At 37.1% G+C, this 14517-nt stretch overlaps 3 protein-coding genes across 4 annotated transcripts; 2 read left to right on the forward strand and 1 right to left on the reverse strand.

Annotated features, from left to right (window-relative positions):
- The first annotated feature begins 909 nt into the window (after nt 1-909).
- LOC114822659 (uncharacterized) lies at nt 910-7015 on the forward strand. Of its 2 annotated transcripts, none has more exons than XM_070816681.1 (10): nt 910-1125; nt 1725-1916; nt 2806-2885; nt 3933-3992; nt 4183-4416; nt 4486-4548; nt 4726-4794; nt 4902-4947; nt 5041-5146; nt 6893-7015. In XM_070816681.1, the coding sequence occupies exons 1-9, from the start codon at nt 1116-1118 to the stop codon at nt 5109-5111; spliced, it is 825 nt and encodes a 274-aa protein (XP_070672782.1). In that variant the 5' UTR covers nt 910-1115; the 3' UTR covers nt 5112-5146; nt 6893-7015. The 2 variants fall into 2 exon arrangements, with proteins under 2 accessions (XP_070672782.1, XP_070672781.1); XM_070816680.1 differs by lacking the exon at nt 6893-7015 and adding an exon at nt 5228-5278.
- On the forward strand, nt 7008-9075 carry LOC114822660 (zinc finger CCCH domain-containing protein 39-like). The gene is made up of 2 exons (XM_029097519.2): nt 7008-7557; nt 8435-9075. Exons 1-2 carry the CDS (start codon nt 7008-7010, stop codon nt 8695-8697), a joined length of 813 nt encoding a protein of 270 aa, XP_028953352.1. The 3' UTR covers nt 8698-9075.
- A 927-nt stretch (nt 9076-10002) lies between these two features.
- LOC114822468 (probable disease resistance protein At5g63020) lies at nt 10003-12726 on the reverse strand. The gene has a single exon (XM_029096837.1). The coding sequence runs from the start codon at nt 12724-12726 to the stop codon at nt 10003-10005; it is 2724 nt and encodes a 907-aa protein (XP_028952670.1).
- Between the last annotated feature and the right edge of the window lie 1791 nt (nt 12727-14517).

The raw sequence follows: 14517 nt of genomic DNA on the forward strand, positions 1-14517 counted from the left end.
TACCCAACTATGATCTCAAATCCTCACTATGTTTAGAAGTCTTTAGTAAAAAAGATAATTTGTAAAAATTTCACACTACATTTCTTTTAAAGTTTTGTATTTCATATAGAATGATATTCTAATTTAAAGAGAAGCGGGGTTGGATATTAGTTGATCCATGCAATGACCCAATCATAATAATTAGCTATTGAACTTGACATTCATGTGAGTTGAATTTGAACCACTTACAAATGACAAATGAAGAGGAATCCATACCTATTAATATTGAACAAAATGATTCAATCTAGTCCATAAAATATATATATATTTTTTATTTCTTTAGATCTTAAAAAGAACTAAACAAATTAAAGAGAGAGTAGCCATGCCCCTTGGATTGGTAAAAGACCTTTCCAATTAGCAGTAGTTGAAAGTTTGTTAAGGCTTCCAAAACTTGTAACATATTTGGAAATAAAAAACAAATGATAATTAATTTATGCACACTCTATTTAATTCGGAAGTCGTGATTGAATAAATTAAATGATTATCAAGAAACATAATCAAAATGTCATAAAATCATCTCTAAAAATTAAACCTTAAATTCTCACTTGCACAAATCACATCTCATTCTTGTAAACATGTCCATCAAAATGAAGATTAAAGAAGAATAAAGAGTCCAACTTAAACTAAAAATCACCAACACTAAAAACAAATCATTTTGTTGGCACACCAAACATATCCATACTTTTTTTTTTGTTTGTTGAAAAACATATCCATACATTTGAAAACAAGAGATTAAAAAAAAAAAAAAAAAAAAAGGCAAAATGTGTTGAGGAAAAACAAGGTTTGGGCTTGGGCCAGTTGGACCCAGCCGCTACTAGTCCAAGTTTCCAGCTGTATGTTTGATAGTGGTTCAACTGGTCCCTCCTCTTCATTTGTCATTTCTTGGAACTTAACGGCCGTGTGTCGCTGTGGCTCGCTCTCATCTCGAAGTCTCAACCCTCTCTTTCTCCGCATCCTTCTCTCTGATTTCTGCTGAGTTTTCACTGACATTTCATCTGGGTTTTTTCTGTGAGGTTTCTGAAACCTTCTAACCATCTTCTTTCATTCTCTGGCCCCCTTCAGGCTCCACCATCTTCATGGCTTCCAGTAAGTCTCTCTGTCTCTTCCCTTTCTCTCTCTTCCGCACACACACAGAACCCTTGATAAATTTATGATTTCAATGTTTATATTGGTTGTTTTTGCTTTTGGGGAAGTGGGGTTTTGGTGATATAATCTATGGATGCTGTTAGAAATTCGGGGATTGGGATTTTTCTGGTTATATCCATGGAAGTTTTTGGCACAGCCATTTTAATGCAACAGTGATTAGTGCTTGTTTGATACATTGCAATCACTTTTCCCTTGAATCTAATTCCGAATTCAATTGGGTCTGGTTTCTTGTGGTGATTGGTAAACGATATGGGACGATAGAAAAGGCGAAGAACTGTTTACTTGGGTCATATATGTTACAAGTGCAGTGCATGAACAGATTCTGTTTGAAATTTAATTTGAGGGTCTTTATTGGATACTGTATTTGTACTGGGATTTTTCATTTCTCATATCAAGCTTGTATGTTCCTTGTGTGATTCGTTTTTTGTTCACTGTACAGAGAAGCATTGATACATTCCGATTGAAAATAAATAAAAGTGAAGGATTTTCTTCTTATTGCTGTATAGTTTTAGTTAATTGTGATATCATTTGTGTGGCAGGTAGCCTAGGGACATTGAATGCTAAAATTACGAACTTGAACTTCGGTAGAGCACGGGTTGGGGTTTTACAGTCATATGGTGTAAGAACTTGGACAGGGAGAAAACCACAGTTGTACTCATGTTTATCGATATCAAGACAGTCATCAGAAAAAGTATTACATGAGCACAGCATTCCATCGTTACAAATCCTGTGTAAGTTCATTTTGTTGATGTAAATTGTTTTCTTTTCATCCCTCAGTAGTTATACATCAAATCTGGAATTTGCTTAGCAGCAGTACTTGAAACATCAAGTTTGTTTGATGTTTATTCAATCAAAAATTACTTCTCAATAACCAATGCATGTGCATAAATATATACATGCCGTTACATGAGAATCCCTGTTTCTTTTAAGCTTAATAAAATTTGTGTTGGTAGCTCATACTGAAGTGAAAATGACATGGAAATTGAGTATTTGAGAGTCTGGATAGATTTACAAGTGCAATTCTATCCACTTTACGAAACGGTTTTCAAAGATAAATAATCCATTGTTCTTAAGTTATGTTTATAGGTACGGTATGGGATTTTAGAATCTTGTATTCCTATTATATTCTTCAATTCAATGTTGATGTGATTAAGTCATATTGGTCATTTTTATATATCCAGTAATCTATGACCAAAACTTTGGGTAGACATTATCTTGGATTTGCAAGGCCAAAACTTATGCAGTTTTTGTTTAGTATTGTGTATCATTCGACGAATATTGTAAGTTTGACCGATTTGTAAATGTTAGACTTTTTAATCTTTTCTTTCCATTTTTTGTTCCGTCATAATTTCCCTATCATTCTTTTTTTTTCTTTTCCCTCTGATCTTGAGCTGTGAAACTTTAGAATCTGTCAATTAGCATAGTAACTGAGTATGCCACTTTATTAGTACAGATAAGTTTAGGGAATGAATATCTAACTGAATATGACATATTTGCAGTATGAGCCTGTAGAAACTCAAAGAATAGAATATTTACACTGTATTGTATCAACATGATAATATCTGTTCCTGTGATGTGTAATCTATTCATAACACCATGCTTTTGTTGATGATGTAATAGCTGCTAAAAGTTTAGAAGAGGTTTCTGAAGAGAGTGGAGATTCTGGTCCGACAAACCAGCTCGTTCAAAATTTTGATGAGGTCAGTTCACTAATAATTTGCAACACTTATTCTATGTCCCATATCTCCCATTGACAGATCTTTATAGATAGTGCAGTTTTGAATGTAGGCATGGTTGTTTCTTAGATTTTTATCTTGGGAGGAATTATGATCCAAGAATTATTATTTCATTGTTATTCTTTCCATGTCTCAAATGGTAAGACAAACGGGAAGAGCAAATGTAAAATCCTTCTTCTCTGGGTATCATCTCGGTTTTAAACTTGAACCTTTTGATCCACCGTGTAAACCTCTGAGTTCTCTGTTTCTAGGTTGTCCTGAAATTGTTATAATCACCTATGTGAAGATCACATCCCTACACTTCAAATTTACTTTGTATCTCATACAACCTCCGAAGGTTTCTTGCTTGTTAGATTTCTCCAACAGTTGCATTTTGATGCACAAGTTTACTTTTTTAGTTTGTGTTGAAAAAAGGGGAGAAAATAGGTTATTGATACTATAACCCACCAGTTGCATGCATTTAATCTTCGTCACTGATTTTGGGAAAAAGGGGAGAAAATAAGTTATTGGTATATCGGAAAATAATGCTTTCTACTTTCTAGTACTTAAATATGAGAAAGAAAAGACAAGTTTCATTCGTAGACTTTGAAAGTATGTAGTTCTAGGTCGGATTATTATGGACCTGGATGGTATTGCATATCCCTATATTTTCACGAAACCTCTCTACTTTTTGTTTCCTAACTACTATCCTAACACGTGAACCCTCTTTTTTTTCAACTTCATATTTGTGGAAATATTGATTCTCTAGTTTCTTCTAAGTTTCTTGTGAAGTACCCTCATAAAATTATCTTCTGTTGAAATTTTACTTTCGTGAGCCACCATGCAATTTTCTAACCATCGCTAGGCCAACAAACTTTTCATCTCCTAAATCATGCAAGAAAATTCGTGGCTTTCATTTTCTTTATAATGAAATTACAGAATTTTGTCTTGACATTTACTCACAAAAACGCATGCATGTCGTCACCACTTTTTGGCGTTTTAAACCTGTACTTTGGTTAATCTTGTTTGTAGGTACAATCTTTGCTCACAGCAATATGTGATACAACTACAGTTGCAGAGGTCAAATTAAAAGTAAGCAAGACCTTTTCTCTATTTGAACTTAATAATTTATATGAATTGGAGATAATCTTGCAACTTAAGAATAAGTTTTCCATTCCGAACCACTCTTCCTTTTTCTTTATGCTTCCTATTAGTATGGGATGTTGCTGTTGATCTTCCATCCGGTTTATTATTAATTCACACATTCAAACCACATAATCAGATTGGTGGATTTCGGTTAAATGTGGTGAGGAAGTTGACTGAAAAAATTTGCACACCACCTCCCCCAAGTCCTGCTGCTGTTAGTGCGAGTGAAAATGCTAAAGCACTTGATTCGAATGGTGTTGTTCCTACACAATCTGTAGCTATCACTAGACAAGAATCGTCTTCGAGGAGTATCCAGACATTGCTAGATAGAGCTGCAGATGATGGCTTGGTGTTAATTCATTCTCCACGAGTAAGAAGCCAAACTACACGCACTTCATCATTTTATTAAATCTGGATACTAAAATAACCAATGGTGCAGGTGGGGTTGTTTAGGAGATCTCGAACCATAAAGGGGAAGCGTGCTCCGCCATCATGTAAAGAGGTAATCTTTTCACACTGATTTGTTAATTTTGACGGAAATAATTGTGGAATTTTGATTTCCTGCTTGCTTAAAGGCAGCAGTGGCAATACTTGGCTACAACCGATATGCTCACTTTATCATATCATTGACAACATGCGTAGACTTTTAAGTGACTTATCCTTCATTTTTACACAACAGAAGCAAATAGTGAAGGAGGGACAAGTGATTTGCTACATAGAACAGCTTGGCGGGGAGCTCCCAATTGAGGTATGTCCCAGATGAGAGACGCAGGGTGTTCGATCTTCTCCTCCCCTCCCAGCTGTTGTCCTTTATCTCTTAACATAGTTTTGAGTTATTCATTTTTTCTTTTGAAGTCTGATGTAGCTGGGGAGGTCATCAGGATACTACAAGAAGATGGTGGTAAGTTTTTATACACTTTAGTTCCTTTCATGCCGGATTTTGTTGATGCTACTGGTATCACGTTATCATGTAATCATCTCTTTTTCTTAACAGATCCCGTTGGATATGGTGATGCTCTCGTTGCGGTTCTCCCCTCATTTCCTGGGATTAAGAAACTTCAATAGGCGATTGGTTGATTACCAGTGTACTGAAAAATAAAGTAAATTTGTTCTCTCTTTCTTTCTTTTTCTTTCTTGGTAAAATTCTGATTTTCTTTTATTTGTTCCGTTTCTACCTTCAGTTTTACGGTTTATAGAAGGGAGTTTTAATGAAACACTTGGCTTAGTATTGATGACGTGGTGCAGCTTTACCTACCATTTATTCCACCGTGACTATTCAAGTTCCTTCTCTGCCAGAATTTCCTCAAGTATCTCGTGTGCCCTTTCTTTTCTTCCCGATGAAGCAGATCATCTACATACAGAGGAAGAGAACTAACACCAAATTTTGTATGTTGGTGATCCGCTTCATTGGTGCGAACTAAAATATCCTCTTGACTTCCTTTCATTATAGAGTTTTAGTTGCGAAAATTCGTTGGTGCTCTTGTCCCATTTCAAAGGCGAGAGGATATTTTTCTAATGTTTTGAGTTCATATTTCTAGAGGTCGCACTTGGTGCGATGGCAAGTGCCTTCGTCCATGAGCGGTAGGTCTCGGGTTCGAGACTTGGGAGCAGCCTCTTCATAAATGGGGGTAAGGCTAGCCGACATTCACCTCTCCCAGACCCTGCGTAAAGCGGGAGCCTTGTGCACTGGGTACGACCTTTTGAGTTCATATTTCTCTGAATTGTAACGATATCAAAGACTTATTGTGAATGCATTTATTTTCTTCTACTAGATTTTGGCTTATAGTCTTTTAGTAGAGTAATACATGTGATTTAGTACTACTAGGCGTATGGGTGGACTACCAGGTTGAGTTTTGCGATGCACACTTGAAGGAAGCGAAAGTGCAACAATTTTTTTTTGGCAATTGGCTGGAATGATCTACATTTGGTTCTAGAAATAATAAAGTTTTAATAATGACGACATATTTATCATATATCGACAACATAACGATACCTGATCATTTCTCTATCCAAATGTCAAAAAAAAAAAAAAAAAAAAATATTAAGAAAACCTAGGCTACGCATGATAGCCTTGTACATAGCTCTATCTCCTTTAATATTACTAACTTGAGTGTCATAGTGTCTTTAGCTAGCATCATACTGGTGCCCACCATCTCGAGATTTGCTCACCCTGTATGTTATGTTAGTAATTCGAAAAATGGGAACGTGCTCAAACACATTTTTCCAATCATTAAGTCATGAAAAATGAAACACAACGATCTTATAGTCGTTGAACAAATTTATCAAGTATTTCTGATCATATTATCTTATTAGATCAAACCGTCAAAATAATAATTATATTAAATACATATAAATGTTATAATCAGTCCTTATTTTACTAAATTTGATTAAAATATCATTAACTTAACTATCTTAACTATTTAAAGCTCGTACGAAACAATAATAAAACCACTATTCTAATTTTTAAGTCTCCAACATTCTAATCATTTCAAGCACCAAATATAAACACTGAAATTAGTGGGAATTAAAAATATTCTCATTCATTACAACAAGTAAAGTATAGAAGGCTTAATTAATGGTAACGTAAAAACTGTAACCAACCACTCACTCTTCAGAGTGTAGAAACTAGCTGAGCTGATGCGCGAAATGTTCCTCACTCGAATCATAATCCGAGATTTTGCTTAAAATCTTCACTCTGGGACCTCCTCATCTCACTAAATTCTCAAATTTTCATATGGGTTTTCTTGTTCGTCTGGATTCTGATGCAGTAATTTCAATTTTTTTCAATGTTCAAGCACAATGCGTCTCATTTCTTCACTGACACTCACAAATTTCTTCTGATACAGCATCCGGGTTTTTCGTAAATTTCAGCTCCAACCATTTCCCTATCATAATTTTCTTCTGAGTTCTTGGCGTTTCATCAAACAGTTGGAGTGCAACTTGGTCTAGTTGCATACCAACATGGGTACTCCATTACCTACTCCCCAATTTTTTGCTCAATATCTTGAATCCGGTGACAGCAGGCGTCAGAGGAAACATCAAATCCCTACTGAGGAGAAAGAAATCAAAGCTCAATCTGACATCAACTCCCAAGCTTTCAAGAAACCCAGAACTTCAGAAACCGTATCGAACTCGAATGCGGCCTCAGGACAGAACAAAATGTTGCCTAGCTATTACAAGACCCAACTGTGCCGTAAATTCCAAATGGGTTGTTGCTCTTCTGGGCAGAGATGTTCCTTTGCTCATGGCACCAGTGATCTCCGCAGGACTTTGCGTGATGCGCAAGGAATGGAAACTGAGAAGGGAAACTTGGCCAGGAGGACTTGGAATGGTGATCATGGAAGTTCTAATGGAGTGAGAATATGCAGGTCGTTCTTTAGATGGGGAACATGCAGTTACGGAGACAAATGCCGCTTTCGTCATGTCAATCCTGAAAATATCAGAGATAGTTCGTTCATAAGCATTTCAACTGCTGGTGGTTCTGCTCAATTTGACTGCAAGAAGTCTCTGGGTATGGATTTTGACACTACTTAGTTTAATATGTTCAAATAATGATTTTTTTTCAGGTTCAATGTAAATTACAATTTTCGATAGGATACCTGCATTGCATAGCTTTGCTAATTTTTCCTTTTGCTTGTATGTGTGTGTGTGTTGATCGTATGAATGCTTAGATGGTCTACACTTTGTTAGAGTATCGGTTGACTACTCATGTGCTCTAGATTCGTTTAACTTGCACTACAAGAAAAGTTGTCATAAGTAAAACCCAATTGGTTCAGTATCAGAAAATTCTGAAACCACACTCAACCTTTAGAGCTTTTTCTGTTAAGAAGGTATTGAATCACGCCAATAGGTTGGACTGCTGAAGGACTTGAACGTTAGAAGAGGCACCTGGGACATTCATCTAATGAACTAGCTATTTAGATTGCATAATGCTGAATCACTGATTGCAATTTCCTCAGTTCTTATCTCAGTTCTTATCCTTTCCAACTTGATTAATTCAAATTGATATTAGATGTGTATGATTTCATAGTGGCATCATACTTTCTTTTTCGTCTTGCTGCAGATTGGGTATATAGGTTTATACTGAGATTGTTTCTTTCTCTGTCTGGTTGTCTTGGCTTGTAATTAAAGTGGGGCAACTTCTTCATATGCTTTTATAAAAGTTGTGCGTTAGTCGTTCATACAATTTAACCACCGTCTTTTTCTATTTAGTTTTACCTGGCATTTCAAAGTGTGGCACAAATTCATCTGTAGCCGTCTCCAATGATAATTGAGAGGAGTTGATGACCCTGTAGAACCGATCATGATTCAAGAATTGCTCACTATTGACGGATGTGCAATGATTTTAAAAGAACAAATTTTGAGATGCATTGTTGTTAATTTTGCAGAACAAAGGAAGCTTTGTGGCTATACTACACCAGAATGTGGAAGTGTGCAGGCTAACAGTTTAACGGCTTATACGAGGGGCAACAATGCATCAAATCATAGGATGGGGATTGCGATTGCTTATAAACAAGGTCAAAGTACGCAGTGCAACTTAGAGTGGAACGAACTTGAGAAATTGAGTCGCATCTATGCTGATTGGATTGAAGATATGCCTCTTCTACATGGCTCATCAAGCAAAGTGGAGTGCTACTCGAGTTTAGTATGACATGTGTAAGGGAATAGATTAGTTATCTATAGATACAAGAAGCTTCTTGTAATTTCCTCTAACACCTTCCTTTTGTTAAGTGAGTGTGGGATTGACTTCGATTGCGACCTGTAGTCTAGTAAGAGGAGATGCTTCATACCCAAGAGCCTACAACGCCAGATTTTAAATATCTTGATTTTCCGTATCTCTATTGTGTAGGGATTTTAGCCGTTATCTTCCAAATTTTATGCACATTGTTATTGTAAAGACATATTTTCAGTTTACAAGATACGGTGTGGCACTCACATGAATGTAACTAGCAAAAATTAGTTTGGCTAGTGTGAACTATGTCAAATCTTATTTTCAAGTGCAGATAACCTCAGAAAATTCTCCTTTGGCTATTTGTGTTCTTGGTTCTCACACATGTGCGTCTGTTTGCATGCATGAATTTGCAATCTTCTCGCAAACTAAAACTGTGGCGACACAACAGGGACTTAAACCCCTGTCGTGTTTGGGCCCAAGATGGCCCCTTATGGATATCTTTGGTTTCAGATTTAGTACAAGAGGTCTTAATCTTTACATGCAGAAACAGTAAAAGAAATAGAGACTTATTTTTGGATTTGATGAACATCAGAATGTACATCGGTAGGCCAGTAGCCATGCTATTTGTAACAGGTATTCCATGTTCGTCTTTGGAACTGGCGCTGGTAAAGCTCCAGACGAATTTCTGTCTTTACGCTTTTGATGACCTGCACTCGAACTCCCCACCTCTAGGACGGAAAGAATCACTCAAATGTTGTAGATATATCATCTCTGAAGAATATGAAACATGTTCATATCCTTCATATTGTGGAATATCCTAATTTGGACGAATTTGAAATGTTTTGTGCAGAACGAGCATGTAAGGATCCTCGGATGTCAATGATGACGAATCACGTGTGCTTCCTTGGCCTTCAGTTTGTACAAGATGCCGAAATCTTGGGAGAAAAATGTCCAGCGCTGAAGAAGCTGCCACTTAAAGAGGACTGAAGCATTCTACGTCACTTGGCCAACAATGGTGACCAGAGAGTCTGCTGTGAATTGTATAAAAGTAGTAGGATACATGATTTTCTTAGAGCCCAATGTGAGGTTCAACAATAACAATATACACAAAGCTCAAAATATATAGGAGCGTAGAGTGAAGTAAAAGAATCACAGAGAATGGAATTTCGAGGTTTTGAATATCCAAACAACAGCACAATATGGAATATATTATGGCATGCACCTGTATACAAGTAGAATCGTCCTCCTTGTTCTTACGTAAGGCCCTCTCGCTTTCTCACATAATTAACCATGTCTGAAGCAGGGAAGAAAAACATTTTGAGCATCTTCGTCCTCCCACTCTAAGAAAGACCACCATGCTTCATGTCCTCTGATTACAATATTGCTCCCCTCAGCACTTGCGGAGTTGAGTGGAAGCTTTCTCAGCACTGGACATGCAACTACCTTGATTTCTTTCAGGTATGGAAAGGGCAGGGGACTATCATGTATGCTACTCAGCCGTGGAAGCATACTCAAAATCAGAATGGTAAGTTTTCCAAAAGGGTTCAGTTCTTGTACCACATTTCCAACTCCACCCAGTCTTTCCAAATCGATTATTTTCTCAATATCATTGCAGGCATCTACACGTAAATGGCTGAGATTCGGAGCAAAAATGAGCCAAGTCATGTCCGTGAGATTTGGGCATCGTGATACTTCTATGAACTGAAGGCAAAGGAAGCAATTTTGTTTTATCATCATTAAATCCCAGGGATCGTTAGGTGCTCGTCCTGCCCAATCAACTTCCAATTGTTTCCAATTAGGAGTATCCCGAATATAAAGGGTATCAAGATGTTTCATATCCACCAAAGACGATATGTCTAGAAAGCTTGCTTCGTTCTTGCCATCCGAGAGCTGTAGAGTCCGAATGCGGGTCACCAATTTGTAGAATCCGATCAGTTTTTGCAAAAAAGAGCTACTCCGTACGCTCAAAGTCAAAACGTCAAGGTATTCCAAATCCTGCATTTCCTCCATCAGGGCTCCTTCACCGTCAACAAGAATTCTATCTGACGAACTACATGCTAGCATCCTCAAAACTTTTAGCATTGGAAAACTTGATATTATATTTTGTGGTACAAAATCAAGCTGATCCGTATGCTCCAAATCCAAATATTTTAGCCTCACACAAGCCTTTAATTCAATTGGCAGCTCTCTTACACCAGTTCTTGACAAATTTAGGTGTTGTAACGAAATCAGGTTGGAAATGCCAGATGGCAATTTGGTTATGTTCAGATTTTCAGACAAATCCAGAACTCGCAGAGTAGGCATATGATCGAAAAAGCCATCAGCAATCATATTCAAAGGACCTTTTCCACCTCTAAGAAATAAGGTCAACAGATTTGGAGATTTTGGTGTTTCAACTAGGCTTTTAAAATGACTACCAACCAATGATACCCTTTTAGCGTTCTTCCATTTCTTCACATGTGGTGTTCCCTGGAGACCTGCATGCACGAGGATACTCTCGTTTTCTTTCCCGCAGTCACAAGCTAACCACAATGCCATGTCACGAATTACGTCATGCATTTTTACAAAATTTCCTTCTTCTTCCAACAAACATGCAGAAAGGAGCGTTCCTATGATATGGTAAGTCTCATTTTTCGCTACATCTACGTTAACATACTCTTCAAACATGTCCTCACACATCCAAAAATATAATAAATCATCTTTACTCATCCGGAAATCTTCCGGAAATAGAGCACAATATAAGAAGCATGATTTGATTGTCTCACTGGGCAGATTATCGTAACTAAATTTTAAAAGAGGAAATACCTTGTCTCCCATAGTGGAAAACTCTGAGGCAGATTCCTTTAGAACCCGAATTGCATGATTCCATTCGTGGGGTGTTTTCTTGCACGTCATGGCTTGACCAACTGTAATCGATGCAAGTGGCAAACCGTCACACTCATTTGCCACGACTTGCGCAAGTGCGGGGATATCTGGATGACTTTGAAGAGTTTCTTTGCCCACCTTCTCCTGAAACAAGGTCCATGCTTGGTTCGGCATTAGACACCTGACTTTAATCTTTATTTGAGCATCCATACAACTACATATATGCTCCAAGCGAGTCGTGAATATTATCTTCGACTTCTTCGACTTCTTATTGTCAGCTGTATCAGGAATCGCTGGATTAGGAATCCCAACTTTAATCATTTCAATCGGCTCCCATAAATCATCCAACAATAGCACAAATATCTTCTCACTCAAGAACTTGAAGATGTGTTGAGCTTTTTCATGCGGCTCTTTGTGCTTCCATTTGTCATTAACAATCCCAAGCTTTTCACCAATCTTATCTTGGAGGATTTCAAGTTTGTGGTCTTTTGAGACCACGATCCAAAGCACAAGATCAAAATGGTAAGAAGTACTAAAGGCCAAATCGTTATGGATTTTGGTAAGGAGGGTGGTCTTGCCCACCCCTCCCATTCCATATAACCCGATTGTTCCCACCTGTTCATCTTCAACATGTCTCCAGACCTGTTCAAACATCGACTCCATCCCCACTGTTGGTTCAGTAGGCATTTCATAGACTACACCTACCGGTAAGCTTTCTGTTACCACCTCTTCAAAGCTTCCCTTGCTTTTCAAGGCATCCACTTCCACCAACATTTTAAACACTTTTTTTCCGTACTTGTAGCTGGGAAAGTAGTTCTTGGAGCAGTAAACTCCGCTACATGATTTCTGAATTTCTCGATCTGCACAATTTTTAACTTCTCTGACTCGTGTCTCAAGAGTTTCCGCCTTTTTAATCCACAGTTGTACCTGGTCCAAGCGCATCATGGATGTCTGAAGCTCGGAAACCTCAACCCTTCTCACGAGATCATTCTTTAAAGCGATCAGTTCTTGCGATGATCGATCCAGAGCTTCAAGGTTTACTCCGAGCTTGCCGATGTAGTTTGCTTGTTGACTAAGGAAACCCCAGCAGCAGAAGTTAGCCGTGTGATCGCAAGGTATGGAGACTGAGAACATGTTCCCCATGGCTTGCAGGAATACTGAAAAATGAAAAGATAACTTTTGTTTGGGAGAGGAATTAGGTAAGTGTTTTGTAAACAAGATGATATGTGGAATGAATTATTTCAATGCCAGTACGTGTACGTTGTGTTAGTCGGGCTGACCAGAAACTTTAATGTCACTTTAATCAGAAGACCCAACAGTTCACTCTTAACTTCCAGATAGACTTTTTAGGATTCATGTTGTGAATTGAGTTCTGGTATCAACAAGGAAATTTCAGAAGACCCAACAATTCACTCTTGACTTCCAGATAGACTTTTTAGGATTCATGTTGTGAATTGAGTTCTGGTATCAACAAGGAAATTTCAGAAGACCCAGCAATTCACAATTCACTCTTGACTTCCAGATAGACTTTTTAGGATTCATGTTGTGAATTGAGTTCTGGTATCAACAAGGAAATTTGCAAATAGGGTTTCGTTTGAGATTTAATGTTTTATCGAGACAAGTTTCAGGTTATTTGAAATTAAAGGAATTGGATGTTTTCATTTGTTCTTTTCGCATCAAGATATATGAAAATTGTATTTGTAAAGTGAGCAACGCAATTTGGTGAAATATTCAATAAATCTAATATTGCCCATTGTAAAAGTTCAGCCACTTAATACTACGGTTTAGTGGTATTCCTCTTCACTTGTAAGTGAGAAATCTTAGGTTCGATTCTTGCCAAAGATGAATTTGAACTACATTATGAGGCTTAGCTCATCCCCTCCCCTTAGTGTAGATAATATCGGTTGTTCCAAAAATAAAAAAATATGGCAAAACCTGCATTACAAACACATCAGAAAAAAAAGGTACAAAAAAGAGTAATGCTATATTTATCATTTATTTGTATCATCTTTCTAATAAAGGTAAGACCCACCAAACATGTGGGTCACATCTCTATTAGATAGATGATACAAATGATGCATGAAACCAAAACTTTTGCATGTTAGATGTCTCGAACAGATGCATTTTGATGGACAAGTCTTTTTTAGATTGTGTTGAAAAAAGGGGAGAAAATAAGGTATTGGTACTATAACCCATCAGTTGTGCGTATAATCTTCATCACTGATTTTGGGAAATCCTGCTATGGTCGTATATCAGAAAATAATGCTTTCTAGTACTTACATATGAGAAAGAAAAGACAAGTTTCATTCGTAGACTTTAAAATATGTATTTCTAGGTCGGATTATTATGGACCTGGAGGGTATTATATATCCCTAAATTTTCACGAAATTTCTCTACTTTTTGTTTCCTAACTGTTATCTTAACACGTGAACCCTCTTTTCTTTCAACTTCATATTTGTGGAAATATTGGTTCTCTAGTTTCTTCTATGTTTCTCGGTGAAGTTCCCTCATAAAATTCTCCTCTGTTGAAATTTACTTCCGTGAGCATTGACATGTTGAAATTTACTTCCGTGAGCATTGACATGTTGAAATTTACTTCCGTGAGCATTGACATGTAATTTCCTAACTATCGCTAGTCCAACAAACATTTCAACCCCTAAATCGGGCAAGAAAATTCGTGGCTTTCAGTTTTTTATAATGAATTTTCTCTTAACATTTACTCACAAAAAAGTATGCGTGTCGTGTCCACTTTTTTGAGTTTGAAACCTGTACTTTTGTTAATCTTGTTTGTAGGTACAATCTTTGCTCACATCAATATTATTGGCGTGAATCAATAGGTAGAAAAAGGGAATGTAAATATTGTGTAATTATTAGAGTTCTTTATTAGGAAAGGTTTGTTTTTGTTCTTTATTGTTTCCTTGGGGAACAAAGATT

The sequence above is a fragment of the Malus domestica genome, chromosome 17, assembly GCF_042453785.1.
Source record: "Malus domestica chromosome 17, GDT2T_hap1".
Lineage (NCBI taxonomy): Eukaryota > Viridiplantae > Streptophyta > Magnoliopsida > Rosales > Rosaceae > Malus > Malus domestica.